General features: G+C 42.9%; 4 protein-coding genes across 6 annotated transcripts; 3 read left to right on the top strand and 1 right to left on the bottom strand.

The window, feature by feature from the left end:
- Positions 1 to 3698: 3698 nt before the first annotated feature.
- LOC119196239 (troponin I, cardiac muscle-like) lies at positions 3699 to 6449 on the bottom strand. Of its 2 annotated transcripts, XM_062563108.1 has the most exons (6): positions 4958 to 6449; positions 4740 to 4871; positions 4560 to 4649; positions 4303 to 4473; positions 4129 to 4219; positions 3699 to 4039 (listed from the first exon to the last, which is right to left on the bottom strand). In XM_062563108.1, the coding sequence occupies exons 2-5, from the start codon at positions 4842 to 4844 to the stop codon at positions 4133 to 4135; spliced, it is 453 nt and encodes a 150-aa protein (XP_062419092.1). In that variant the 5' UTR covers positions 4845 to 4871; positions 4958 to 6449; the 3' UTR covers positions 3699 to 4039; positions 4129 to 4132. The 2 variants fall into 2 exon arrangements, with proteins under 2 accessions (XP_062419092.1, XP_062419091.1); XM_062563107.1 differs by having other exon boundaries at positions 3699 to 4219; positions 4958 to 6442.
- Positions 6450 to 8065: 1616 nt separating this feature from the next.
- On the top strand, positions 8066 to 11670 carry LOC119196181 (interleukin-17 receptor A). The gene is made up of 11 exons (XM_037451680.2): positions 8066 to 8166; positions 8262 to 8283; positions 8520 to 8663; positions 8832 to 8950; positions 9023 to 9143; positions 9456 to 9503; positions 9678 to 9835; positions 9994 to 10068; positions 10158 to 10227; positions 10491 to 10586; positions 10668 to 11670. Exons 1-11 carry the CDS (start codon positions 8068 to 8070, stop codon positions 11501 to 11503), a joined length of 1788 nt encoding a protein of 595 aa, XP_037307577.2. The 5' UTR covers positions 8066 to 8067; the 3' UTR covers positions 11504 to 11670.
- Positions 11671 to 11851: 181 nt separating this feature from the next.
- zgc:136858 (uncharacterized protein LOC678543 homolog) lies at positions 11852 to 17269 on the top strand. Of its 2 annotated transcripts, none has more exons than XM_037452599.2 (19): positions 11852 to 11901; positions 12704 to 12806; positions 12901 to 13015; positions 13102 to 13276; positions 13368 to 13479; positions 13688 to 13794; positions 14095 to 14221; positions 14324 to 14444; positions 14631 to 14716; positions 14843 to 14973; positions 15057 to 15116; positions 15190 to 15253; positions 15349 to 15443; positions 15544 to 15672; positions 15856 to 15970; positions 16058 to 16195; positions 16320 to 16489; positions 16580 to 16662; positions 16820 to 17269. In XM_037452599.2, the coding sequence occupies exons 2-19, from the start codon at positions 12728 to 12730 to the stop codon at positions 17010 to 17012; spliced, it is 2100 nt and encodes a 699-aa protein (XP_037308496.2). In that variant the 5' UTR covers positions 11852 to 11901; positions 12704 to 12727; the 3' UTR covers positions 17013 to 17269. The 2 variants fall into 2 exon arrangements, with proteins under 2 accessions (XP_037308496.2, XP_037308498.2); XM_037452601.2 differs by having other exon boundaries at positions 16323 to 16489; positions 16820 to 17268.
- Positions 17270 to 17717: 448 nt separating this feature from the next.
- On the top strand, positions 17718 to 26973 carry cnot4a (CCR4-NOT transcription complex, subunit 4a). The gene is made up of 13 exons (XM_037451860.2): positions 17718 to 17952; positions 19672 to 19894; positions 20208 to 20405; positions 20623 to 20709; positions 21086 to 21187; positions 21369 to 21494; positions 21636 to 21760; positions 21846 to 22052; positions 22411 to 22468; positions 22562 to 22817; positions 23590 to 24120; positions 24347 to 24580; positions 25001 to 26973. The coding sequence occupies exons 2-13, from the start codon at positions 19721 to 19723 to the stop codon at positions 25330 to 25332; spliced, it is 2430 nt and encodes an 809-aa protein (XP_037307757.2). The 5' UTR covers positions 17718 to 17952; positions 19672 to 19720; the 3' UTR covers positions 25333 to 26973.

Here is a 26973-nt window from a genome sequence, read left to right as displayed (position 1 = left end):
GAAAAACATTAAATACTATATACTATTTATCAACCACACATTTACATATTTGATCCTTACATCAGTAAATAACTAGATGACTGAGAATATGATAGATACTCACATTTCTATTGGAGTATTAGCGGGAGAAAGAGAAAGAGAGAGAGAGAAAAAAACATGTAATCTTATTTACATCATTAAAACCAATATATGGCCTTACAGAATACTTTGAAGACTTTAAAGTGAAGATGAAGCGATTAAACTCACGCATCAGCCATGATTGTCTTAAATGCTGACACTATAATTGGAAAAGACAATGAAAAGCATATTTTCTGTGAGGTATTATTGCATTTGATTGCTAACAGAGTGCATTTTTCAAACGTTATAATTGAGCCGGACGCTGAAGATCAATGACCCTTTTAACCTTAATGCTCAAACTATTCCAAACATTTATCGGCCCGTTAAAGCTGAAGAAAGTGATTTATCGTCAACTCAGTTGTTTCCCTGTACAGTGTAGGGCCACTAAGAATTTTGGTTGAACCTTGTAATTTCCCATTTTTCATTCATTTTGCATAATATTTTGTTTACTTTATTGTAGTTAACATTTGTCCCTGACATTTCATACAGCAGTTACAATAAAACTATACTATTTCTTTCCCCATAGTTAAATGCAATATTATAATAGATCTAAATACATATTACAGTTCAATTGAATAACTGTGCTGTGCAGACTTAGTTGATTTATTTCTATGCATTGTTACAGCTTACAGGTGTTTGTGTTAACATAACTCACTAGAGCCTCCGAATAGGCGACATAAGAGTCCAAAGGCCACTTGATCCACAGGAATGTACAGTGACAACTTGTTAATCACAATGATGTCCAAATGAAAATAAATTGTAAGACACTTCCCTGACAAAGATACGTTGGTCATTGTTTTAAACCTGCTGCAACATGCTGAGAAATGTTTATACACTATACACCTCGACATGCCCACAACACAAAGTCCACCGTTGTCCCCTGTGACCAACAATACAAGCAACTTGTTACCTCGTTGAAGACGAACAACTCCTTGAGCCTCAAAACTGAAGAAACGCGTGCGTGACGGAGGCAGCAATCTACTTTCTGAGGGAGAAAAATCAGATTTATAGCGGCGGTGCGAGTGTGAGTGGCACACAGAAATAGACTCCCCAAAATATGATACGGGGAAAGGAGGTAATAAAGCTCCATTTATGGGCCCAATACCCAACACATTTGGGTACGTTGTGTTTTTGGACAACACCTGTTGGTGGAAGTGACTGTGAGAATTTAAAGAGACATTGTCCTCTGACCCACTGCGTTGCGTGCTGGGTCACTGTCACACAATCACGTTTGACCGGTGCAGCTTGGCGGCGTCTTGTTAAAGGAGTCAAACAGACAGAAGAAATCAACCTGTGGTGGAACTATTCGTTTTGTTTGGCTCAATTGACAATTAACAGCAAGGTCCAGGTTTGAATCTGGATGGCAAGATGTCCAAATGTATGATATTGCTTTGTTCATGCCAATTTACAACAAAATTAAAACATTGGTAATTAATGAAACATGTTTTAATTGGGAACTTGAGAAAATAAAAGATTTTGTTTTTTTACTTTGACCAAATCATCGCAATAGGCAATACGTATTTTAATTTTCCGTGAACAAATTGCTGCACATTCTCATTCTCATCCCCAGTGTGCGATGACAAGACTTGTTTGGTCTGAAAACCCATCAGAGGACCACCTTGGAGGTAAGAATGAAGCCAAATGTTAGCCAGCTCCTTTGCTGGAGCAGAGGGACAAAGGCAGGGGCTCGTCGACTACAAACCGTGGGTTAAAAAAGCACAATTTGTTTGAAAGAAGACTATAAGCTTAGGGCTTGGACAAATAATGGTAAAAAAAAAAGCAGATTCCTTTAGATAGGTCAAGCGCAGGATCACTGGAGCCTACATTTCCCACAATGCATCGGACAGCATCGTCTTGTTTTGAGTCAATGGCCTCATGTCTTTCTCCTGAGTTGATGGTGGATTTCTCCCAGTAGCCTTGCAATCACTTCCCAGACTACGTATGTGGCTTATGTATTTATATCAGCTTTTTAACCAGTGAAAACACATCCAAAACCTTTCATAGCATTTTTTAGCAGGATTTATAATATTACGATTGATAATGGAAATTCTAACATAAATATAACTGACTTGGCTTTAAAGCCAATTAACTAACTATTTTTGGTAAACCTGGCACATCCAGCACACCCAGCAAAAACACCACGTAAAATAACCCTGAAGATATCACTCTGACGACATCATGGGTTCATTGATTGACACACATGATGTAGCTGTTTATTGTAGACAATCACTTCTTTGTAAACAAATGCAGTTTGATTAAGTTGTACTTTTTGTGTAAGTCAAAGATTTGATTTGCCCTGTGTGTCACTGCTGCTCCCTTGTTGCTTCACTGACGGGTTTTTATGACAATCCTAAACCTGCGACCTCTCTTATTTTTGGATATTCACAGTTCTTAATGTGGATGTTACGTCTGCCTTGAATTCCAAAGGTGATTTAACAACGTCGTTCTCGGCTGCTGCTGTTGACAACCTGTAATTATTGATGCAATCTCGCTGCAATTGTTTATCTTTTTGGTGGATGATAAAATAGATATTTTAAAGGGAAAAATGGGGCACCAGTTTTCTGTTTTGATAAGACATAAGTGTTTATTATCAGGGAATGAACTGGGCTTTTCAAGACATTTTATTTTAAAAATGTGTTATTGTGTGCTTACATGGTGATCACAAAAAAAGACAAAATGCAGGTCATTTTATATTTAAAATCTATTGTCTACACATCTACGATCTCACGCATTTACTGTCGTCATACTAGTGTGTGCAGTGATGCAAACTTTATTTTTCTTTCTATTCTCGTCCACTGTAAAACCCACAATGAGTCAAACAGCTTCCTCCTGCCCTCCAACACGTTCTATGTCTATACATGTACACATGTATTAATCTATATACATAGATATACAGCATGTGTGTATATAGTACACACATCTGCTTAGCATTTATTAACTTTTTCTGCTAATTTTCATACTGTTTATTCATCACTTTTTGAATTGAGTCATTAGGACTGGTGAATATACCAATATTAAACCAGTAAGGATTATTTAAATGATAGGTAATTTAATAAAATGCATTTAATGAAAACAATTCTCAAATGTATGGAGGACTACATGTGCCTTTACATTAGATGCATATTTCATAAGGAAATATGATTGTCTTCTTCTATTTTCTTTCAAATCAAACATTGAATATTTGAATGTTAATTAGCATGCTAATGTTTTACATCAGCCTAATATAGTTCCTGCTCTTCTTTAAATTATTATGTATAATGGAACAGGGGGAAACTGTCTAATTACATTATATTTTCTTCAGCCACACTGTCGCAATCATAAAAAACAATATACCTTTTGTTTTAAATCTGCAGAAAACCTGTTGAGGTGTAGCTGTCTCTCAATAACTAGAAGAACACTTGTGAAATTGAATTGCTCATATTGCATTCTGCGAGTGGACGACTAAAATAGCCTCCTCCGAGTAGACAGCTTGCATATTGTACTTTATATCACTGCACTCCGACACGGCCCCCCGGTCCCTCTCAATCCAACTCGATTATCTCTCTTATATTATGGATCAGAAATCAAATAAACAATAGGGGAATATTTGCTGTTGTTTAATCCGATTCACCAGTATTATACAGACATCTGCATGATACAAATAGTGCACTTTAAAAGACAAACTCATCAAGATAATCAGCCAAATCCATTACACAATTTCAATATGCAAATGTATACAACAGTATACGATACAAGTTATATGATTGTGGTCTTTTTTACATACATTAAATCAGGGTAAAACTATTTTGATACTATAGTATCTAAATCCTGCTTGTATTTAATAATTGAATCCATTTAGTTGTCCCTATAGTTGAAAACACTCTTTTTTATAAAATAAGTTGATTCATCTTGGAAATTCCTTCTTTGAATTCAGACAATAATTCTGAAATAAAGATAAACGAAGGGATTCAATATAAACATTTTAAAGTGAATCTTTACTTCAGGAAAGATGATGTGTTGGTAGCAGACCACCTTTTTATTGTCCGGCATTAAACTTCTTCTTCCTGCCCTCCATGCCGGACATGGCCTCCACATTCTTACGCCAGTCATTCACTTCCTCCTTCTGAAAGGATAAAAGACAGATTTGATCTACTTTTCATCTCACTTTAAGACAAGGTACAAATGTTGCTGGGTGACCAGCTTTACCTTTTCTTCCTCCTTCTTCACTGTCTTGAGGTTGACCTTGAAATCGGCCTTCATGTGCTTGGAGGTGTCTCCGCATGCGCCCAGCATGTCATCCGTAGTTTTCTTCACCCTCTTCAAGTTGGGCCTCTTTGCCCCTTTCAGCCCACTGATCTTCTGATTCAGTGTCTGGAGCTGTGCAACAAACAAACACTTCAACGTCCCCACAGGTCAGTAAATAGATGCACAGTATTTTTGGGGTGATTTAGTTTCCACTGTACCTCTGTCAGATTCTTGTCTACCTTGACCTGTATGTCATAACGGGCTTCGTCTGCAACATCAATCTTACTATTGAGTTCTCTGCAAAGATCCTGAAAAGAAAAAAAAAAAAAAGAACTGTCAAGATGGCCGTGAAATAATAGGAATGACTGAACCACCTTGATTTGCTGGCTCAGCGTCACCTTGAGCTCCTCGGCTGACAGACCTGACAGCGTTAGTGCAGGGAAGCACGCGTTCACTACTCTTTCCTTCTCGAGTTTCCTCTCTTTGATCTCAGTTACCAGCATGGAAGCTGCTTTCTTCAGCAGTTTGGACTGTAACACAGTGGGACAGTTCATTAGCCTGGATGTCGTAGCGCGCATGTTGACGCTGATCAGACCTAAAAGTCGACGAGACGTACCTTCAAATGCAGTCTGCGTGTTGCTGAATATTTTTGCTTTCTCTGTGAGAAAGATAAGAACACTTTTACTTTCACACAGTCATCAGTGTCAAATGGCTCATTGAGCACAAATGCACGAATCAATCATTCCGAATCAATATTGATCATAAATGAAAAGAGAATCTCACCGGTCTTCGTCCACCAGACAAGAAAAGTAGACATAAAATATAAAAATATGTTATTGTATTTATAACAGTAATTGTGTAGGTTATTGTGGCGCATTTGGAGACCAATACTCACCCATCAGACATGGCTGCAGTTTAGGATCCCTTTGGAGCACAAAGAAGGTTCAATAAGTCTTTTCTTAATGCATTGCATGCATTTATTTACATTTATCTGTGGCACTACTCCACATAGTTTTGGAGAATACACTTTGTGTTGATCATATGGGCATTTATCAATGTAGTGCTTTTAATAGTTTGCATGATTGATTAATCCAGCTGGTACCTGTAATTAGTTAATTGGTTCTAATAGCTCTCGGGGGGGCTGTTAGATACATTTTAGTAATCCTGCAGGACCAGATAATCCTCTCTATTGTTGTGAAAGAGCTCACGAGGAGCCTGTGGCTCGGTTATATTTAGCCATGTTGCCCCACGGCAGCTGCTGCGGCCTTGTTGGTGCCAGAGAAAGTTTTGGCAGTCGAGCGACAAACAGCATCAGACCTGTGGAGACTTTTGGAGTGAATGAAATAGTTTCCTATCCCAAACCCGATCCACAACATTTTAGACATACTACTCTTGTAACTGCATATATCTGTGTTCAAAGCATAGACAACCTAAGTAAAAGGGAGCTATGTGTATTCTCTCACTTTCTTTGACCTTCTTTTTATGGCACTTGTTTTAAAACTACAATACTTCCTATTCAAGAGTTCAGCAATAGCATTATATGTGAATAAAATCATGTAGGTGTCAGAGAAGGATAAAAGCTTTTCAAGGCTTACGACACAACACAATAAAATATCCAATTTAAATGAATCCAGTGTGGACCATTACAAGAAGCCTTCAGCCTTGCCCCTCTACTCCGGGAGTTTGCCTCTTCATATCAGCGAGCCGTCATCACTCATCACGCCGGCTTTTCTTTCGCGAACGCGCCGTTTAACCAGCCGCTTGTTGGTCCTCAGGTTACGAGGATCAAGAGATCTTCTCGGCGCTTGAGATTTCGAGGAGGCGAAAGCTCGAAAGCCACGTTTAGAAAAGTCACTTTAAGACCTTAGGAAAAGTGGAGACATTGCAGGGATTCCACAACGTAAATACCCGCCACTGTAGAGGTGTCAGGAGCATGCTAATATGCAGTCTTCATTACTCCCTAAATCAAAGTCTGACTCGACTTTACACATCGTAGCTATAAATGTCAAATGTCACAGCAGGACAAGAAGTGTCAGGTTAAAGAGCCCCCTGCGATGTCTATGATACATTTGATTGACTTGTATTTAGTTGTGATAAATAGCAAACATTGATGCCCTTGATGTGAAACTTACCTTGAAGTTGAGAATCAGAGAGGGCAGCGACGGGACTGAGTCAGGCAAAGAAAAAGCGCTTCATGATTATTAGAGAAGGATTTATGTTTTCAAAGTCTCATGTGAATGGCTCGCTAAAATAGAAACCCCCCCCCCCCCCCCCCCGTCCACCTGACAATTGTCTGCATCACAGGCCTTTTTGATTTGCCCTCAACCCGTGACCCATTTATCTCATGTGATAACAATGCACGAGGGCACTGCTCGCACGTCCCTCTGCAAAGCGACAGCTGACTTATTCTCTGAGGGGGATGTCAGGCGCCCCGAGCGCGTTTGCTCCTTATCGCTTGTGTCATGAGGTGTTTGCCGGCAGAGAAATAACCCCGTAGACCAAAAGAGGTACTTTTTGAAGAAAGCTTTAACAATCTGTTAGGTTGAACTTAAGTTGAACTTGAAGCTTCATGCACTGGTGTCATGTTTCGCCATGTTGTGTCGTGTGAGGCTGTAGTGCAAAAAGTACAGGTGAGGCAAATTCCCCAAAGAATACATTTAACAAAAAGATAGAAGAAGCATCAATACATCAATTAGGAAGAGGAAAGGCATCAATGCATTTTCTATATTTCTATATGTATATTCAAAGTAAACTAGTAAAACTAAAGCTTTACAGCCTGACACATATCACAAATTGTTTATGTTATACCAGTTATGGGTCTTTCAAAGGAGGAGTTATAATTTATAAGTTATAACATTTAATAAAAATGTCCCAAAAATGTCTACTGATTAAAAAGGGTAAAACAGGAACACAAAACAGCAAACTGCAGCTCTATCGAACAGAAGCCATGTTGTATTCGGATAAAGGTGCCACCATGGTGACGGGATCACAAAGGCCGTGACCCAACTCTCACACACAGCAGAGATCAGATGCAACCACTGCAGTCTATTCTGGGCAGACGTGGTAACAATGAGACAAAGCATCAGGAATTTAACGCGTAGCCACGTCCCCAATTATGTCCCGTAGGATATAATCCCCATGAACACACAATGATGGCAGGTTTGGTGGTCAGATTTTCACTGTCGGACCAAGATGTCGTGGTGTGTTCATTACTGTGAGGTCTGGCTGGATGTTATAAGGTGATATAAGAGGTGCTCTGGGGGCCCCTGCAGTTCACTATCTGTGTTGTTTGTATCCTCATTTCCTGTTTATGGGTTTTAAAGTTTTAAACTGTATGAACAAGAACTTAACCTTTTGTAAATTTGGTCACTGCTACCACCCAGTGACTGCCTCACAGTTTGACATTTTGGTTTGCAGTTGCCATCGATCTAACTCTACTTAACACGGTGCAATGAATAAAAGAAAAACGTGTGTTTCTTCCCAAATTCTGTTTAAAATCGATGCACATACAATGCTCCGCGTGCAAATGGAAACTGCAAACCACACTGGGTAAGCGTGTTGTTCCTGTGTATTCAGATCACCTGATAAACACGTCACGAGGGTGGAAATCAGATCGCACTGAGCCTCCTCTGTATTTGCCGTATCTTTAGAGGGAGTTCATTGTAGCGCTCGTTGACTCAATTGTTTGTGTAGCTTTTCCACGTGTGTCGTGTGCGCTGCGCCACAATGATGCTCCTTCCTCTTCTCTGTTTCTATTTGACTGGGGGACTCCAAGTGTCGGCTTCTCTTAGGATTCTGGACCAGCGTCCGGACTGCACCCAACCGGTGAGGATTCAATTTGTAAATAATAAAGAGTAGACTGATATTTACAGTCCTTAATGCATCAAGTCATCACAACATGTCTCGTGTCTTTTCCCCAGGGTCTTGACAACTGCACAATTAGTAAGTATTTTAGTTGTCAAATGAGTGAAATACAAAAAAATAAAAGAGGCTTCAATTAATATGATGAGGTGCTAGTATTTTATAATTAATTAAAAAATTAAAACATCAATTTTATTCTACTCATTGAATTGGTAATGAGTTATATATATTTTATATATTATATGTTTTAATTTGACCATTTCATTTGGCATTCATGTGATCCTCCTTCCTACACACAAATATATATTTATATACAGATAGCTGCTCAGACAAACGCACGATTGAACCTAGACAACATGCTCCAACTGGTCCAGAGTGGGATCCTGAGCACGTGGGCGTCTGGGTGGACGAACATGGACCTGTTCCTGTTTTGAACATCACGTGGAAAATAAAGGCAGATGGTCAGTGTTGCTAAAGTCTGCTGTTCTGTGGAAAAAATCCATCCCATTGTGCAGCTGACAATGTAAAATGCGTGAAATACAAGTTGTAAACCAACCAAGTCGCTCATCAAAGGTGAACAGTAAATAAATGAAACAACAAATGAATGAAACGTTCTCTTCTATTTACAGGATGTGTAAAAGCCCTTCGTGGATCAGAGATCAGTATTCTGGATAAAAGTACAAATCAAAGTATATGTGTGCAGTTTTCTTACAAACTCAAGAAAGAGTTTAATCCAAACTATGGGAAGGTAAGATATGTTTGAGGACTGTTTTAACACCAGCAGCATTACGGACACTACAGATTTGTTTTTCTCCATTAGTGGACATTTTCCTTGGACGGAGTCGTGGTGGAACCCGGACGTACATACATGCTGTCTGTTTTTAATCTGCCAGAACCTGATATTGAAGACTACAGGTTAAGAAAGCAAATTACCATCCCGGGTGAGTTACCTCCAAATCCCTGACAGTTGTAGGAAAAAACAGGGAGACATTCGATTTATGTTTGCTGTACAAACAAGGTTAAACGTTATAATGATTATATGTGGAGTGTGATTCTTATGTGTGGAAAGTTGAGTGTCAAATACGACATAAACTAAAAAGATCAATACAATAAAGTGAGAATGATTCTTTGATCACTTTACATCGCACCTTTAAATGTGAATAGTTTTTTTTTGCATCTGAATAGCTTCTTCAAGTGTTTAAACTAAAGTGTGAAATGGTCTAATAATCTCTAATATTCACTGTCACGGCCAGGATGTGCTGACAAGAGAATCCAAAAGGCCCGAATCTGTCTGGAAAACGGTAATTTCTTTGATTTTATTCGATTTTATTAGAGGTGTCGACTGGGTCCTCCGCACCTCTCTGCTCACTTTGAATAAACTCCACTATCCCTTTACACGGCAAAGAGTCGTTGGCAGGTATATCAATCCTGTACTTACTGTTTAAGTAACGTGCTCTGCGTGATTTGTATTTCAGGCAGTCTATGGGATCCTGATGTGACCACTAACGTGTCATTTTATAAGGGCGGTAGAACGTTTGTGATTGTTGTGGGCTTTAAGGCAGCTCAGTATTCAGAGAGATACCTGGTCTCCATCCAGAGTCGTGGTTTCCATTACTCAAAGAACGTCTCAAAGGTAATAATCCCACTGTGCTTATGACCTATATGAACAATGAGTATGATAGAAGAGAAACCATGTTGTGAGATGTACTGCTTGGTATATAGAAATATATGTATATATATATGTATATATAACCTAGAATGCTGAGTCGCTGTCATTTCCGTCATCCGTAGGAAAACCACACATTGCTGAGTGTGTCCTTTGAGTTTGGCTGGTGGCAGCTTTCACATTGTGAAATGCTTTTAGTGGTGAGTTTCATTCATATGAATTCTCTCGTCCCTGACGGTTGAAAATGATTAAACGTTAATAGTTCACCTTACTCGGCCGTGTTTCTTAGATTCAGCCGTTTTTTGTGCGATGTGAGAAGAACTGTCGGCGTACCAACAAAATAAATGGTTTATGTCAATGTAAGTATCATTTTTGAGATCTATACACTACATATTCATAAAACAACAATGTGTTTATTTTAATTATATGCTTGTGACACCTTATAATACAGCTTTGTTAACTTGTGGTCTCGCCTTTGTGCAAAGTCTTTGATTTCATTAAATGTTTATGACCCAGATATAACAAATAATCCCACAATTCCCAAAGAAACATTGGAATATTTTATGTTATCATATTTTGTATAACATGATATTTATTGACTTTGTGTTTTTCTTTCACTTAGATTATTCACCACGAACTTCACTTATAAAGGCAACAGTGGGGCTTCTTGCTGTTGCTGTTTTTCTCGCTTGTTTATTGTGGAAAGTCTCTCGCAAAGGTTTGTTTCTTACGACGTTACAACGCTGAAACAGAAAAGCAGCTTGAATTGACCACCAAATGGACCTGACTTTTCTTACAGATCCGGTGAGCACGTCATCGTCCGCTGGCAAACAGCAACCAGACGGTTTCCAAATGCAGGACAGAAAAAGAGTCCTCATCATCTACTCCCTCGACCACCCTTTGTACAAAAACATAGTCCTCAAGCTTTGTTCCTTCATGGCGACCAAATGCGGCACCGAAGTGGTCCTGGATCTGCTGGACTCGGCGAGACTGGGAGCGTTGGGGAGCGTCCAGTGGTTGGACCGCCACGGGGACCGAGCGAAAAGCTCTTCGGATAAGATACTGATCTTGTGCTCGCGGGGAGTGCGAGCCAAGTGGAGAGCCATGTGTGGTGACCGCCCGGTTTCCCTGCGGGAGGACGCCCGCTCCCCCGCGGGCGACATGCTCAGTCCGGCCCTCAGCCTCATGGTCCCCCGCTTTGTCCGATCCGCCTCGTTCGAGAGGTACATGGTGGCTTACTTCGGCGACGTTTGCTGCGAAGAAGACGTCCCCCCGCCTTTCAACATCACAGTTCGGTACAAGCTGATGGAACAGTTTGAGGAGCTCTTTTTCAGAATCCTGGACGCTGAGAAGCGGGGGCCCGGCAGAGTGAGTCACATCCAGGGGTTCTCGGAGCGCGAGTACTACCGCTGTGCCTCAGGCGCCGCCCTGCGGGACGCCATAGAGGCTTTTCATGCCCACCAGCTGGAGAATCCACAGTGGTTCGAGGATGAATTACTGGGACACTCGAAGACCTCAGTGGAGGTCCACGACGTTACGACGGACCGCGTACCCGACTCAACCCAAGTCGGCAGCCATGTTCAGACAAAGGAAAGGGATTTCACTCGAGACCAAACTGGGCTTCACATGGCTTAAGAGTTTCAAATGTGCACCTCAGTTCAGTTGAACCCTCTTGTTAGGGAGGGTTTCATGAAATTACGTCAATGATTTGAGTGATCGATGGTGATCGTCTCCACTGTTTGTATCAACTATCAGAATTTGATGTGATTAATGTTGTGGGACCAAATAAATCTGCTGAGAAAACCAACCGTGGATACAAACATCTACTTGTTCTCATAAAAGCGCTGCAGCGTATTTGCATCTCGCATTAATGTTAAATATATCTTACTGTCTCTCAGGAAAGGAATCCAGAGTAGTTTGAACTTTAGATCACAAGGATCGGCGATTGATGCTTTTGGGCTGCGTAAACAGAGTTTAGGTCAAAGTTCAGCCTTCTGAGCAAAGTTTCTTGGATTTTAGTTGCAGTGGAGAAGGTAAGCTAAACACCCTGCTCGCAGGACACCGTTTTTATTATAATGTGCCAATTTAATATAACGTGCTTTGGACTTTTTGCAAAGCAGAGAGGTTTTGATGAAACAGTCAGTGTTCGTACCACAGATAAGTGGTCTCGCTCGGAGAGCAAAGAGCATGTGAGCAGAAATGAGTGAATGCTGATAACACCTACAGAACGGAGCAGCCTTTCAGACAGTTTGACTGTAATTTAAAGTGTTTGTTGATGAGTATTTAAACTCCCCCATGTTATTGCAGGGATTTCAATTTAAAAACAAAAAGAAGTGTTAATTATTGGCACAAAACCCTTATTAATACATGCAAAGTTTGTATTTTGTCTTATATAAATTCAGAACAATAATGTTTAGTGTATAAATACAGTGAAGAAGAAAAAGAAAAAAGAGAGAGTGGCCCCAAAAGGGGGTCTGATGGGGGGGTTGGGAGGAATTTGTCCCGACTAACTGGAGCAAAGAAAATCTTCACAATGGTTGAATTGGACTTGCGCCTTGCAGTGACAGAGACCACTCTACAGAGAATGATGTAACTATGAAGCAATTCATTGTGCCTTCAAGTAGCCGAGGTGACATTGTTCATTGATTTGACAATCACAATGTGTGATCACAGCCTATTGGTCGAAATGAGATCTGATATGTGTATAATGTGTGTCAAATCTCATTTAGAGAGAATAAGAATTCAAACATAAATACAATTAAAAAAAAACACTTCTCAATGGTCTTGGAAACTTTAGTGGCACATCCTGAAGAATCATTGGATGTGTTTTTCCAGGGTTTCCCTTCAAGCCTGAACAGAATGAGGATGCTGAAGAGAGCTTCTGCATTCATCCTGAGACGAGGAATGGCGACCTTTCAAAGCTCGTTCTGCAAAAGTGGTGAATGCATCCTCTCATTAAATCGCCGACACTTAACAGTGTAATGCACAACAGATTGATAGTAACAACGATGACTTGGCACCTCTTCTCTCAGGCCGACTCTTCAGAGTTCATCCATCTGTATCTAAGGCTCTGGCAGAAAACAAACCGGTGGTTGCACTGGAGAGCACCATTATAACGCACGGCATGCCCTATCCACACAACCTGAGGTATCCCATCTTAACCAGTCCGTACACTTTCATGCCCGCAGCAAAGAGTAGCTCGGGCTAGGAATGCCGTCAATGTCTCATTTCAGCACAGCGAAGCAGGTGGAGGCCATTGTGAGGGCTGAAGGAGCGACTCCAGCCACGGTCGGGGTGATCGAGGGCAACGTCCACGTTGGTCTGTCCTCAGAGGAGCTCGAACGGCTCGCCCTCCGCCCGGGCTCGCTGAAAGTGTCCCGTCGCGACCTGCCCTACGTCACCAGCAAGGTGACGCCGCAACACGCACCCTCTCAGAATGACCATCAAAAACAACCGGAGTCCGGCCCTCACTTCTGGTTTTCGCTGTTCTACCTCTCAGGGTCTCACCGGGGGGACGACGGTGTCGGCCACGATGGCGGCAGCGCATCGAGCGGGCATCCGTGTGTTCGTCACAGGGGGCATCGGAGGGGTCCACAGAGGCGGAGAGAACAGTGAGCATGAGTCACGTGACACCAATTGGTCGTGTTTCTTTCACACGGAGAGTGAACAGTCCCGCAATTGATTGAACAAAGCGGAAAGAGATCGTGATCCGTAGGTTAAATGAAACTGTAACGTTTCTCATGGGAATGAGTTGGAATCGTTACAACCAGTTGTGTGAAGGCCTAACGTCCGTCGCGGCTGGCGCCATCATCCCTGCAGGTCTGGACATCAGCGCCGATTTGACAGAGCTCGGCAGGACTCCCATCGCAGTCGTCTCGGCCGGAGTCAAGTCTATTCTGGACATCGGGCGCACCTTGGAGTTCCTTGTAAGAATATTGGGATCTAACGTTTTCACATTTGAGTCTCTACTTCATTCAGCCAGAAATGTTTTTGCAATGTAACTTATTGGCTTGAGGTGACTTCAGTTTGAATTTCTAATACATTTTCAGTATTCGTTTTTAATGGATGAAGCAATTTGGGGTGGAGGAAGTGGTTTCACTTTGTGTTTATTCATGTGTGTTTGTAGCCTACAATAATTGATCAAAACACTGACAATCATTATGAAAGAAATAAAGTTTCGTTCAAAATGACTCCGATAAACTGACAGATGTTGTATCTTTTATTAGGAGACGCAGGGTGTCTGTGTGGCCACTTATGGACCGTCGAGGGGTTTTCCAGCCTTCTTCTCTCCACAAAGCGGATTCACTTCTCCATGCCGAGTCGCCAACCCTGAAGAAGCTGCAGCGCTCATTGGTCAGTCTACATTTATTATCATTCACCCATCAAACACATCACTTTTCAGTTATACCTGTTAACAATGTGGATCTTGTGTTGGGGGGGGGTTGCGTCATTCAGCAAGCGCTCTGTCTCTGGATCTCCAAAGCGGCGTCCTGTTAGCGGTGCCCATCCCAGAGGAGCACGCGGCGGCCGGACAGCTGATAGAGGAAGCCATACAGGCCGCATTAAGCGAGGCGAGGTACAGAGAGTCTGCGTGGCTTGTCACCAGTTGTGTTTTGTTTTTTTTCACACCTGAGATCATTCCTAAATAACATTAGTGGGAACAATTGTCTCTCCCTGTGGTCGTGACAAAGTGATTTAAATTGACTGTTTATCTCAACTGAAAAAAAATACAATTTTATTTTCTCTTTTTGTATTTACTCAGAGCCAAAGGCATAACAGGAAGAGACGTGACGCCATTCATTCTTCAAACGGTCAATGAGCTGACCGAGGGAAAGTCCCTCCAGGCCAGTATCCTCCTGAAAATCTGATTTCTCATCAAGCTCTTGGGGGAAAAAAGAGGTTCCTCGCCGACACAGTCAACGCCACAGAGCAGTACGACACAGCTAAAATGCCCTTAACCTGTTGTGCTCTTAGATATTGCTCTTATTCATAACAATGCTAAGGTTGGAGGTCAAATAGCCTGCGCGCTTTCGAAACAAATGACGGAGAGAAAGTCCAGAAGCAACACTCATCATCATGGAAAACCCCTACCAGACCCAGATATTGTGAGCAATAACACGCACGATGGACTTGTTTCTGTCACATGTGATTGGCACAATACAGTCCTCACAATGCTGTTTCCTTGCAGGTTGTCATAGGGGGAATAAACGTTGATTTTATTGCAAAAGGAAAAACGAAAGAACTTCTCGTAAGTTGGATTCGACACTACTGCAGATCACGCGTGGAAATGTGATTCTTCTAAGAAAACTTGTATCTTTCAGTTTGGACAGACCAACCCAGGAAGTGTGTGTCAGTCATTCGGTGGTGTAGGACGCAACATTGCTGGTGTGTTTTCATCTGATAATGAAGATGCACATTGTTTTCCACACCTCTTCAAATCTGATTGTCTCTCACTGACGTCTGTGGTGCTCTTCCTCCAGACTCTCTGAGTCGTTTAGGCCGTAGTCCCCTGTTCATCTCAGCTACTGGAGCTGATTCACACAGCCAAGCAGTGATGAAGTATTGTAAACATATGGTGTGTGGACAAAAAACGGCTTTTTGTTGCTAAGCATGCTTATAATCGCCTTAGGAATAAAAAAAAATGTAAAGGTGGGCTTTCGTCTTATTTCTCTAAGGACACGAGTGGTGTGCTCAGACTACCGGAGCAAAACACAGCGACTTACTGCGCCGTCATCAACGAGAGCGGAGAGCTGAGTCTTGGACTGGGAGACATGGAAGTTCACCAGCAGATCACACAGCAGTATGTGAGTGACAGCAACAATTTAACCTGCAAATTATTCAATAATGAGAATAATCATTTGTTTCATTCATTTTGTTTTGAAATACAGTTTACCATTCTCAGATTATTTTTCTTGCACGTCTTGTTTAGAAATGAACTTCACCTACTTATTTGCTATTTCTTTTTATTATTCTGGCCATTGATGTAGGTGTCGCAGTTTGAGAAACAGCTTTTATCAGCCACTCTGGTGTGTCTCGATGGAAACATTCCAGTTTCCACCATCGACTATGTTTGCTCCATTGCCAGAAAGCACAACATCAACGGTGAGGATTAGGAGATCGGTCACTATGAACGATTGTGATCAGAATCTTTCGTTGATTTTAACACGACGCAATCAATGTGTGTAACAGTTTGGTATGAGCCAACGGATTCAGATAAGGCTTCGAAGCCTTTCCTGTCAGACGCCTGGAAGTCTCTGTCCTATTCATCTCCAAACCTGGCAGAGCTGTGCACCATGAACAAAACACTGGGTTTCCCAACACCGGATGGTAAACCTTCTTCTCTAACGTGCACTTTGCGGTTTAACTTGAACCAACTAACACACAAGCTGTTGCAGTTGACGCAGTGTTAGTGTCAGTGATTAAGGATGTGGTTTTGGTCCTGTTTGGGTGGTAGCACCTCCGAGCGCTCTCGAGGAGATGCTGAGTGTTGCTGTGGCTCTTTCGCGCCCCCTCCTGGAGCACGTCCACTGTCTGGTGGTGACCCTGGGGGCCGGTGGAGTGCTGGTGTGCGGGGAGCACGACGCAGGCTCCGTCAACCTGCAGCCAAGAAAACAGAAGAGGGTAAGGACAACTTATATCTGATGATGATGATGACGACGATGATTAACATGACGGTGAAAGTCAAGCGGTTTATTGCACGTGTGTTTGCAGAAGAGACAGCTTTGTGCCGTCCACTACCCAGCGCTGGCTGTGACGGCAGAGGAGACAATGAATGTTTCTGGAGCAGGAGATAGGTGCTGAAAACTTACCTTCCTTATTTTTATAAGCTTCAGTTTTATGCACTTTTTTAATGTTCATTTCCTCTTTCTGTTACACTTTCTCTCACTCACAATATCATTTTGACTCAATGACATTCCAACAAAACTGCACTTATCCTGACTCTCTCTTCAGTCTCGCAGGGGCTTTGATGGCTGGGATTCTACAGCAGAGAGACACAGACAGTTGTGTTCGGATGGGCCTCCTGGCTGCACGATTGTCCCTGGCATCGTCTCACCCCATCTCCCCTACGCTCACCTCGGACTCAGTGGATCCCAACAAAGTCCCTCAGTACTGGCCCAAACCCAGATTCATGTGGATAAATTAAAGATATATACAAAAAGGGGTTGAAATGTGTGAAGATTGGGTTTGTTTATGGGTTGGTTTGTTAATTTAATAATTTTTGCATTACAAATCTAGAAAGTAGCATGTTAAATAGTAATTATGTAAATTCATGTTTGAAGACGACAGGGTTTTGCAGAAACTATTGTATTCTAAATCTAATTCAAATAGTTTTTGTGAAATATTTAATTACAAATAAAAAAAGGAAAAATCCTATATTCAAAAGGCTCTTATGTTGCTTCAGTTCAATGGGGAGTTAATATGAACTACTTTTGTAGTGTTTGATTACTTGTTTAATTTAAATTATGAGATATATTTTATCTATTATATTTTATCAATACTTTCACATTGAATGCATTTCTTGTATAGCAAATAATCGAATCGAAGTGTCTCCAAATTATAATTGGCTAAGATGCATTTTTATATTTTAGATGCCAAATTCTAAACGATTATAGGAAATATTCATACTGTTATTTACTATGATACTTTCTGTTGCACTTCTGGTTGGATTCCTAACGGCATTTCGTTGCTCTGTACTTGTACATGTGTAATGACAATAAAGTTGAATATGATCTAGTCTAAAATGTGTTCGTCGTTCCACCTCAAAGATGCCAAAAACTGCATTTCCCAGAAGACATCTGTTCATGCGCGCAGACTCAGTCGCTCTGAACACTTGCCCAGCTCCCTCCTCCCTACTTTAATGCTAGCTAAGATGGTGGTTTGAGCGTAAATTGTCTCCCCTGTACTAAGAAAAGAAAGGGGCAAAACATCTCTATAGCCTTTTAATCACCACAGAACAACAAAACTGCGGTTATCTTAAGTGACCGGCTATAGAAGATTTGACATTTCAGACACATTGGCTCGCAGTCCCCGCCCAATTCGGTGTGACTCCCTTGGAGTGGAATCCTAAGCTAAATACGGACAGGGTAAGTAACGCTAACGTTAGCCAAGTTGCTAGTTGGGCTAGCCAGCTTCCATTCTCTTGATTAATAAAAAGGCAGTTGTGTCCGTCACGATTTTTAGGACTGGCTTCAGAGTGCTCTCGGGTGTATCAGATCGCCGTCCGGGTAATCCTAATACCGTGTTAGCAATGTTAGTTGTTTATAGTGCCAATAACTTGCTCCCAGTTCAGCGTTAGCTTGTGTAGGCCGCATCGTAAGCTTGGCATCAAAATCCTGTACATTTGATGATAAGGTAGCATGCTAGCTAGCGTTTAGCATAACGCAAGCTGTCAGTTTATATGTAATAGAAGAAGGCGTACCGTTGTGGCATGTGTATCTTAGAACGTTTAACGCCAATGACAATTAAATAACTACCTCGGTATATATTGAGTTGGTGATGTTACCTACAATTTCTCGAGAGTACGTGTTTATCGGTAGACCGGCTTCTTTTACCATTTCGCGGCTAATGTTAGCTTAGCCAAACGTTAGTCAAATAACATCTGTCACAATGTACCGTTACGATCCAGCGGACAGTGCAGCTAAAGTTACCGACCCGGCTAACCTTAAATAACGTTGGATGTCCTGGTTCCAGACAGGACTTTACCAATCAGCTGATATCTGCAAGAGAAGCAGCCAAAACCGCGACACTCCTGTACGTGTTAAACTGGCAGCAAAATGCTGCCAAGTATTCGTAATGTTAGTATGTTCCGCTATTTAATGTGAACGTTACACTGTGAGGTTTGATTAATCTGGGTTTGTTATTTGTTCAACTCTTGTTAACAGTGTTGTCACTCTGAAAACAAGCTCGCGTTTAACTGCTAACAACGAAAGGATTCAGTGGTAAATAAAGGCAGTCTGAAGCATTTCCCTTATGATGAGGTGTCATACTTTTGACAAACCCCGGAAAGATAACACAACATCCTCATTATCACTTGAGCGTGATGACCGCTATGTTTGACTAGATTTCTGTGGGATGCCATCAGTCACATTTAGTCTAAACTAATCCAATCGCAAGTTTTTGCAATAAATCAATTCCTCCATTATGACTTTTTCCTTAAGCTCTTTGAGAAAGTCCTTGGTTCATCTTTATGATCATATTCGAGGCCTGGACTTTGTGTCTTTTCAGTTTCCCACAGTCAACCGGTGACTTCTTCTTTATGTTTAAAATTGAGACCGTAGTAAAATACGAATTAGGGTGTCCAAAGTAAAACGCAATCACTGCATTTTCTTTCAGAAATATCAACAAATACCCAAAGCTTATAAGTATATAAATATTGCTATACTTTCATCAGTGGGCAGTAGCCTCTATAAATTGGCAATGAAGGGATGTTTTTTTAAATAAATCTTTTGAATTGCTACCTAAAGACATTAAGTGATCATAAATTGTGTTTCGATTGAGCGCTTAATTGTTTCAGCTCTGAAATGTACTTTGAGCAGTTACCGGTATGTAATCTAACCACGGTGGTTTAAGACCAAACATTAGAAAAATAATCTCAGTGCACTTCAAACACGGCCAAGAACCATTCTGTTGATTGAACACCTGCCTAAAACGTTTTGTCAAAAACTCAATATTGTATATCCGTCATTAATTTACAAATCTATTTTCGTAGGCCGCAAAAGTTGAGTTACGTCGACCGAATCAGTGTAGCGTTTCTTTTTTGGTTTTTCTACATGTGTATATATGTTTATGTTATGTTTTCTCAGCCCTGTGCTCTGTGACCAGCTACAACACTCACCTACGCCACACCATAGGATGTCCCACAGCCCTGAACTGAAGGACGACCCCATGGAGTGCCCCCTGTGCATGGAGCCTCTGGAGATTGATGACGTCAACTTCTTCCCTTGCACATGCGGCTATCAGATCTGCCGCTTTTGTTGGCATCGCATTCGCACAGATGAGAACGGCCTCTGCCCTGCCTGCAGAAAGGTGAGGAGATGATGCCGTGGATGTGATGGACCGAGAAAGTCATCTCAAATGAATTGGTATTTTTCTTCAAAAGAAAGAGGATGTTGAGTCGCCCAATGCTAAAACAAGGGGAAGGAAATATTTGAGTACCCCTTATGGAGTATCCCTATTTATTAAATCATCAGCTCATCACTTACAATTCACAGCCTCAGCAAAGGTAGCTCGTGAGGCCTGTTGAGCTCCCATATTTACAGCTCAGTTACCCACTATCCTTGACCACACCACATATAAACTACCAGAGTATCACCATCCGTTTTGTGTTTTTTTTCTGTAGCCGTACCCAGAGGACCCCGCTGTGTACAAGCCTCTCTCACAGGAGGAGATCCAAAGGATAAAGAACGAAAAGAAGCAGAAACAGAACGAAAAGAAGCAGAAAGTGACAGAAAACCGAAAGCATTTGGCCAGTGTCAGAGTAGTCCAGAGAAACCTGGTGTTTGTGGTGGGGCTCTCACAACGACTCGCCGACCCGGAGGTGAGTGCACTGCTATGACAAACTGAAGGCAGCAGCTGCCAGATTTATTTTGAACATTGCGACAACAACTTTTGATACTGAATTATTTCAATGCACACGTCTCCCTTTAAAAATTGCCTCTGCCTTGACAGTAATGTAGTTGTTTGTCTTTCAGAGTGCACCTAAAACTTGATGATAAGTGGTGTACATGTTTCCTTTTTTTGCATTATGCCCACAGGTCCTAAAACGACCAGAGTATTTTGGGAGGTTTGGGAAAATCCATAAAGTGGTCATCAACAATAGCACATCCTACGCAGGTTCACAGGTGAGAATATGGGTCAAAGATGACATGATGTACTGTATAAGTCTTAAACCATATTAGGACTGAAGCCGTGTCTACACCAGCACAGGTATTTAGCTGCTTCTATGCGTTTTAGGTCTCTGAAAAAGAGGAGGAGGATTTTCACAAACGCCGTTCAGTGATGACGGGAGTTTTGGGCTTGTAACGTCACATTGTCGTCTCCTTTTTTAGGAGTCACAAATGTGGCAACGTGTGCGTGTGTGTGTGTGCGTGCATGGGGCCTGTCCCGCCCACCAGCTTTTAACAGTGCTTTATTTGTCTTTCTTTTTGCAATCACACAATAACAGCTTCAGTAGATCTGTTGAACTTGTGAGTTTTTTTTTCATTTGTTTTTTTTCAGGGGCCCAGTGCCAGCGCTTATGTCACTTACATCCGCTCTGAAGACGCCTTAAGAGCAATACAGTGTGTGAACAATGTGGTTGTTGATGGCAGAACACTCAAGGTGAGAAGTTCAGCACCTGCAGATATATGTGCTGGTGATCAATCACATTTGCATAAAAGTTGTGTCTTCCTGTCTGTTATTAAACAACCTGTAATGTAACCCATTAAGATTAAACTAAAAGTCCTTGAAAGTATACTCCATCACCATTTCTACTTTCTTCTCTTTGGTCTCACTACTTCAGGCTTCTTTAGGCACAACAAAGTACTGCAGTTACTTCCTTAAAAGTATGCAGTGTCCCAAACCTGATTGTATGTATCTACACGAGCTGGGGGATGAAGCAGCTAGCTTTACTAAAGAGGAAATGCAGGTAAAATATTTGTCCCTTTTTAAAATATGGATTTGAATTTTTGCTCTTTGCTTTATGTGTATATTTGTCGCTGAAGCTTTGTGTATTATTTTGTAGATTATTGCTGATGCATGTTGTGTCGTTTCTTTTCTTTTATTTCAGGCGGGTAAACATCAAGAGTATGAGCAGAAACTCCTCCAAGACCTCTATAAAATTAACCCTAGCTTTCTACAACCTCCTCCATGTGGAACAGAGAAGTCAAAGAGTAAATCCAACTCCACACAGAGGTAGGTTTTTTTTTTCCTCTCTTCTTTCTCTTAAAGTGTCCACTTGTGCTGAATTAGATTTTTTTTTTTGGCTCTTTTGTGACAGATCCAACAGTACCAACGGTAAAGATGGGTGGCCGACGCTGTCAGGACACAACAAACTGGCCAACGGGCTCTCAGAGGACCGCAAGTCTCCTCCGCTGCTAGACTATCTAGACCAGGAAGTTCTCACTTCAGATGGGCTAGAAACGGATCTAGTTCCTGGTCAGCATTCAGCATTGTCTCCCTTCTCCTCCAACTGTGACAGCAACAGGTAATCTGACCTCCTCCTGGACGATAGCTCCAACAAATCCTAAAAGTCTATGTGTTTTTAAAAACCGTTTTTTTGAAGGAATAATATGTAGTCCTATTATTGGTTGTGTCATAATTGCCCCTTCCTGTCTGGCTCGAGAAGTGAAGGCAACAGAAATAGTTAGAGAGTGAATGAAGAGTGGGATCGGTGTTAGTGAGAACAATGCTGTGAATCAAAGCAACAAGACGTGGGCCAATAAAACTGGGTCATGAGTAATGATTGGAAGGGATTCCTTTTGTATGGCATACATTGTCTTTTATGAATTGTTTTTGCTCATCATATCTTGTGATATTTGAATTCTTCCGTTGTTCATCCACAGTCCCAGTGACAAACCCCCTGAGTCCATCGGCATGGTGAATGGAGAGACTTTACAACAGGTGAACAGCATCAACTCCCGTTTTATTTACTCCGTAAGGGAAGATGATCCAGGACAATCTCCCAAAATGCCTCTCTCCTCTCTCTCTTACCAGATGCCCACCAGTGACTCCCCCTCTCCTCCCCCTGGTTTAACCAAGCCCAGCCTTGTGGTGCCCATCAGTGTGTCAGACCTCACAGCCCGTTCACCCTTCGAGGGAGCGGCTGCTGAGTCCCAGTCGCTGTTTTCAGACAACAGTAACTTCAGACATCCTAACCCGCTCCCTGCTGGCCTGCCCCCCTTCCCCAGCTCCCCTCGCGGCAACTCTGACTGGCCCATGACCCCTGAACCACAGAGCCTCTTCACATCAGGTAAAAGGAAGATTGAACACGACATTTTGTCTTCTGTCTTTAGTGCACAATCATATGCTGCTACAGACTATAAATGCACTTAAATTCTATTCATCAGGATCGTACTAAGATCAGAGTTCTCTAAGGGAATTTGAGTTCCAAAGATAAGTGTGTTGATTCGAGACCTGTGCTACGAAGCAGGATTTGGGTGTAGCAAAGTAACTTGAGGGTTAACACTCTGTTTTCAGTCCTACGATGGACTCCGTTCTGACCGGGGGAGATCACCATGGTTACTTGTGCTGAACACCAAACCTGCTGATGAAATTAGAGATTGACTCGTATGGAAGCACGTCACACTGACCTATCAAAGCCTGTTAGATAATATTCCACAAGTACAACGAAGTTAAACTCATAATCCAGGATAAATTCATAGCAGTGTAATTTAGAGGAAGACACATCTGACTATATGTCTATTCAGTTCATTTAAGATTCAGATGGATTCTTTTGACGTGTGTCACAATATTTTAGTCTTCGATCATCTAACACCGGCGGTACTTGCTTATATCTGTCACAGACTGGATGCAACGTTCCTTTGCTCCTGTTATTTCAGTGGGGCATTAAAAGTTATGGACGGAAACCTTCTGAACACCTTGACTTGTTTTCATTTTTTCATTTTCTTCCTGTATCACACCACAGTTGAAAACCAGTGTGATTTAATGTGAACACACTCATTGAAACTAATCAGTTAGTCATCTTCTCTAACGTGTCTGTTTCTCTCCTCTCCTCCTCGCAGACACAATACCGGTGTCGTCTTCCACAGACTGGCAGGCGGCCTTCGGCTTCGGCTCGTCCAGCAAACAGCAGGATGACGATCTGGGCTTCGACCCCTTCGACGTCACTCGCAAGGCCTTGGCCGACCTGATTGAGAAGGAGCTGTCTGTGCAGGATCAGAGCCCCTTTTCGCCAGGGCTCCTCTCCCACGGTGGGAACAACCATGGTCTCGGCCTGCCTCCGTTCAACCCCAACCCCGGCGCCTCGCACCACTTCCCCAGCGGCCTGCCACGCCTGCCCCCGCTCCACCACAGAGCCATCTACAGCTCCTTCAGCTTCCCCGGCAGCCAGAACAGCCAGGCCAGTCAGCAGCAGCAGCAGCAGCAGCAGCATCTGCAGCAGCAAGCCGCCAGACACCCCTGGATGGGCGTCCCGACACGGAATAACCTCACACACTTGAACCACTCAGCCAGTGCTGCCTCACACAGTAATTTCCTGGACCTGAATCTGCCCCCTCAGCACAACACAGGGCTGGGAGGGATTCCCATCTCAGGTACCAGACAACTGGGTTGCCGCCGCACTTTTCTTTGCCCCCGTGCGAGCAGTCGCGCGTTGAGACGGAGATCAGATGTGGTGCATGATGCTGTGCTTGTTATGAGTAGTGTGCTATTGAATTTACACAGGGCATCCTGTTGGATGCAGTTCTGCAATTGACCACTAGAGAGTGATCAAAACACCCAATGAACTGACAACCCTGTTTGTTTTTTCTTCTCCTGCAGAAAATAGTGGCTCTATAGACGGCTTAAATGTGAAAGAGTGGCAGGACGGCCTGAGAGCTCTCTTGCCCAACATCAATATCAATTTCGGGGGCCTCCCAAACTCCTCTTCCTCGTCATCCTCCTCGTCCTCCAACAGTGTAAACCACATCGGTGGGCCGGTGGGGCCAGCAGGCCTCTCACACAGCCTGAGCTGGGATGGCACAGCTAGTTGGATGGACCCTGCTATCATCACAGGTAGAGATTTTTATTTGAAGGAGTACAAAAACTAGAAGACAATCTTTTTGGTATTATTATATTAATGATCATACTGGAGAAACGGGACCCATTGAATATAATACATCTGTGACAAATTAAAAATCTGTTTTTAAAAATGGGTTAATATTAAATAATTTTAAATGTGACTGAACATTTGCCCGGTAAATGGTACTTTTGATTAATCTTTTAGTCTACAGTGAGTAGAGTGAATATTATCAAATGATTTAAGTTTTTGAGAGTGCAGTGCTTTTTAAATGAGTAGACATAAAGTCACTTTTGAAAAGTTCACTTTTGAAAAGTTCACTTTTGTGTCATGTAAACCAATTGATTTTTCTTTATATTTACTACAGTGCTGTTATGTTAAAATGTGCTTATTTCTCCCCCCCCACCCCTCCCCAGGCATCCCAGCCTCAGCAGGCAACAGTCTAGACTGTCTCCAGGACGACAACCCACCACACTGGCTCAAGTCCCTGCAGACGCTCACAGAGATGGACGGCCCGGCCAGCTCGGCGGTGCCCGCTCCCCCCCAGCCCCACCACAGCGGCCTCCTGGACGCCCACCTCCCCCTCCACCACAGAGCCGCCGGCGGCTGGGCTCCCTACCTGGCCCCTACCACAGCCAATCCCGCCAGCCAGTTCCACTCCCCTCCCCCCGGTTTCCAGACCGCTTTCAGACCCCCGGGACAGCCTGCCACAGAGCTGCTACAGAGTGCCGCTGTGGACCGCCACTGAACACAGACTACAGCAGACACCCATCCATACCCCCTCCCCTCCCACTACCACTTTATACCCACTCATCCTGTAACCCCCCCCTTCCTCCCTCCCCTCAATGCAATACACACCAATCTGCAGAGAATGAAACATGATTAACAAAGTAACAAACACGCTTTCTTCTTTTTCCTCTTCCTCCTTCCTTTTGTCTACTCTGAAGGCCCGGTTGTTTTTATTTGTGGCACACGAGTTATCGGGAACCTTTTCCTGCTACTTCCATCGCGACTCATTAGACCCGTCTGTGTGCGTAACGCCGCTCGCTGCTAACGGAGAGCACGCGAAACGGTATGGCATCGAGCGCCCATCTGTGACACGAGAGTTAACTCCACAAACTGACAAAGAAACAAATTAGAAAAAGGGAGAAAAAAGTAACTAATGATTAATTATGAACAACGTTTTGTTTTTGAAAGTTGAAGTCACGATGCGTTTTCGAGGAATGATGCAAGCTGTGAATCTGCTCTTGAAGCTTTGCCCCAAAGACCCTCATCCTCCCCACCCTCGTTAACAGGAGACCGTGAATCGGTGAAACCCTCACAGGCTGCGAGGTGACACACACACACACACAGAAAGAGGTGTTGGCACTTAGCTTTTTTTGGAGTGTTTTTTTTCTAAAAAAAGAAGCTGGGAACTGGTTAATCAGAGAGTGAATGAGGGAGAGGAGAGGGGGGGGGGCTCAGGGCTCAGGCTATGCACGGGGCTCCCGGTTAGGTAGGGACACAGGCGGCCTGCTTCAGAGGCCTCTCGGGCCCACATTCCAGTCAGAGGAGGGCTCCCGCTGGCCCCGTCCCGCTGGAGGGGAAGTTTTGCTGAACCTCTGTATCAGAGGATAGAGCACTGCCTGACCGCGGGGCGCCAGGGCTCCGGGAGAGTGTGGCACACACACACACACATCCTGAGCACTAGGGTTGGACTCTTACTCACAGTGCCACTGTGTGGTACCTACAGTAGCTAGCCCTGACACGGACAGCCACCAAGTAGATCGCACGATGACACGATGACTGGATGGAGGAGGGTACGTCAGAAATGACTATGGAGGGCAGCGGCAGGGTTAACCGGTCCCTTTGTGCAACCCCATCGGGGGACTTAAACGAGGCCTTCGCATGGACGGGTGAGAGAAAGGAGTGATGGCAGGAGGAGTCTAGCGTCAATGGTTGCTGGGAAATAAGCAATATTGACTGCGACCGTATGTGAGCGTATGTCCCAAAGTAAGGTGCTGCGAGACAATACCATGTACTGTAGTAGTGATTTAAGGAGCTTTCAGCCTTTAGGATTCGAGATCAACCTCTCCGACCACCGCCTTTTTTTTCTTTCTTTTATTAAAGTCTTAATTCTGATCCATATTCTCTCTCTCTCTCTCTCTCATCTTCCCCCCCCCCACCCCTCCCCCAACACACACCTCCCCTCCTGCTGTTCCCTATTTAACAGTATTTCAAAAAAATGAACAAACTCATCCAGGAGAAGCCAACACAGAGTCCTACCGTGGGTTTTAACATGATGTTGCGCGGGGGGGAAAGACAAAAACAAAATTGAGGCGCTTAAAGAAAGTGAACTGTCCTCTGCAGGTCTGAAAAAATGAACCTTAAATAAAACTGAAAACTCAGA

The sequence above is a fragment of the Pungitius pungitius genome, chromosome 6, assembly GCF_949316345.1.
Source record: "Pungitius pungitius chromosome 6, fPunPun2.1, whole genome shotgun sequence".
NCBI classification, from domain to species: Eukaryota; Metazoa; Chordata; class Actinopteri; order Perciformes; family Gasterosteidae; genus Pungitius; species Pungitius pungitius.
The sequence above is the reverse complement of the archived record's forward strand: the minus strand, read 5'-3'. Positions and strand labels throughout refer to the sequence as shown.

What these genes read in the sequence shown, in the direction of transcription:
- LOC119196239 (XM_062563108.1), bottom strand. Translation starts at nt 4,844, where the DNA reads ATGCTGGTAACTGAGATCAAAGAGAGGAAACTCGAGAAGGAAAGAGTA. An exon ending in TGTCAGCCGAGGAGCTCAAG is followed by an intron (nt 4,650 to 4,739) that starts GTGACGCTGAGC and finishes TTTTCTTTTCAG; the next exon opens with GATCTTTGCAGAGAACTCAA. An exon ending in TGAAGAAGGAGGAAGAAAAG is followed by an intron (nt 4,220 to 4,302) that starts GTAAAGCTGGTC and finishes TTATCCTTTCAG; the next exon opens with AAGGAGGAAGTGAATGACTG.
- LOC119196181 (XM_037451680.2), top strand. Translation starts at nt 8,068, where the DNA reads ATGATGCTCCTTCCTCTTCTCTGTTTCTATTTGACTGGGGGACTCCAA. An exon ending in AAAGCAAATTACCATCCCGG is followed by an intron (nt 9,144 to 9,455) that starts GTGAGTTACCTC and finishes TGTCACGGCCAG; the next exon opens with GATGTGCTGACAAGAGAATC. An exon ending in CCGAATCTGTCTGGAAAACG is followed by an intron (nt 9,504 to 9,677) that starts GTAATTTCTTTG and finishes TTTGTATTTCAG; the next exon opens with GCAGTCTATGGGATCCTGAT.
- zgc:136858 (XM_037452599.2), top strand. Translation starts at nt 12,728, where the DNA reads ATGAGGATGCTGAAGAGAGCTTCTGCATTCATCCTGAGACGAGGAATG. An exon ending in CCACAGAGGCGGAGAGAACA is followed by an intron (nt 13,480 to 13,687) that starts GTGAGCATGAGT and finishes TCATCCCTGCAG; the next exon opens with GTCTGGACATCAGCGCCGAT. An exon ending in CAGAAAGCACAACATCAACG is followed by an intron (nt 15,971 to 16,057) that starts GTGAGGATTAGG and finishes TGTGTGTAACAG; the next exon opens with TTTGGTATGAGCCAACGGAT.
- cnot4a (XM_037451860.2), top strand. Translation starts at nt 19,721, where the DNA reads ATGTCCCACAGCCCTGAACTGAAGGACGACCCCATGGAGTGCCCCCTG. An exon ending in TCCAACTGTGACAGCAACAG is followed by an intron (nt 22,053 to 22,410) that starts GTAATCTGACCT and finishes GTTCATCCACAG; the next exon opens with TCCCAGTGACAAACCCCCTG. An exon ending in ACAGAGCCTCTTCACATCAG is followed by an intron (nt 22,818 to 23,589) that starts GTAAAAGGAAGA and finishes TCCTCCTCGCAG; the next exon opens with ACACAATACCGGTGTCGTCT.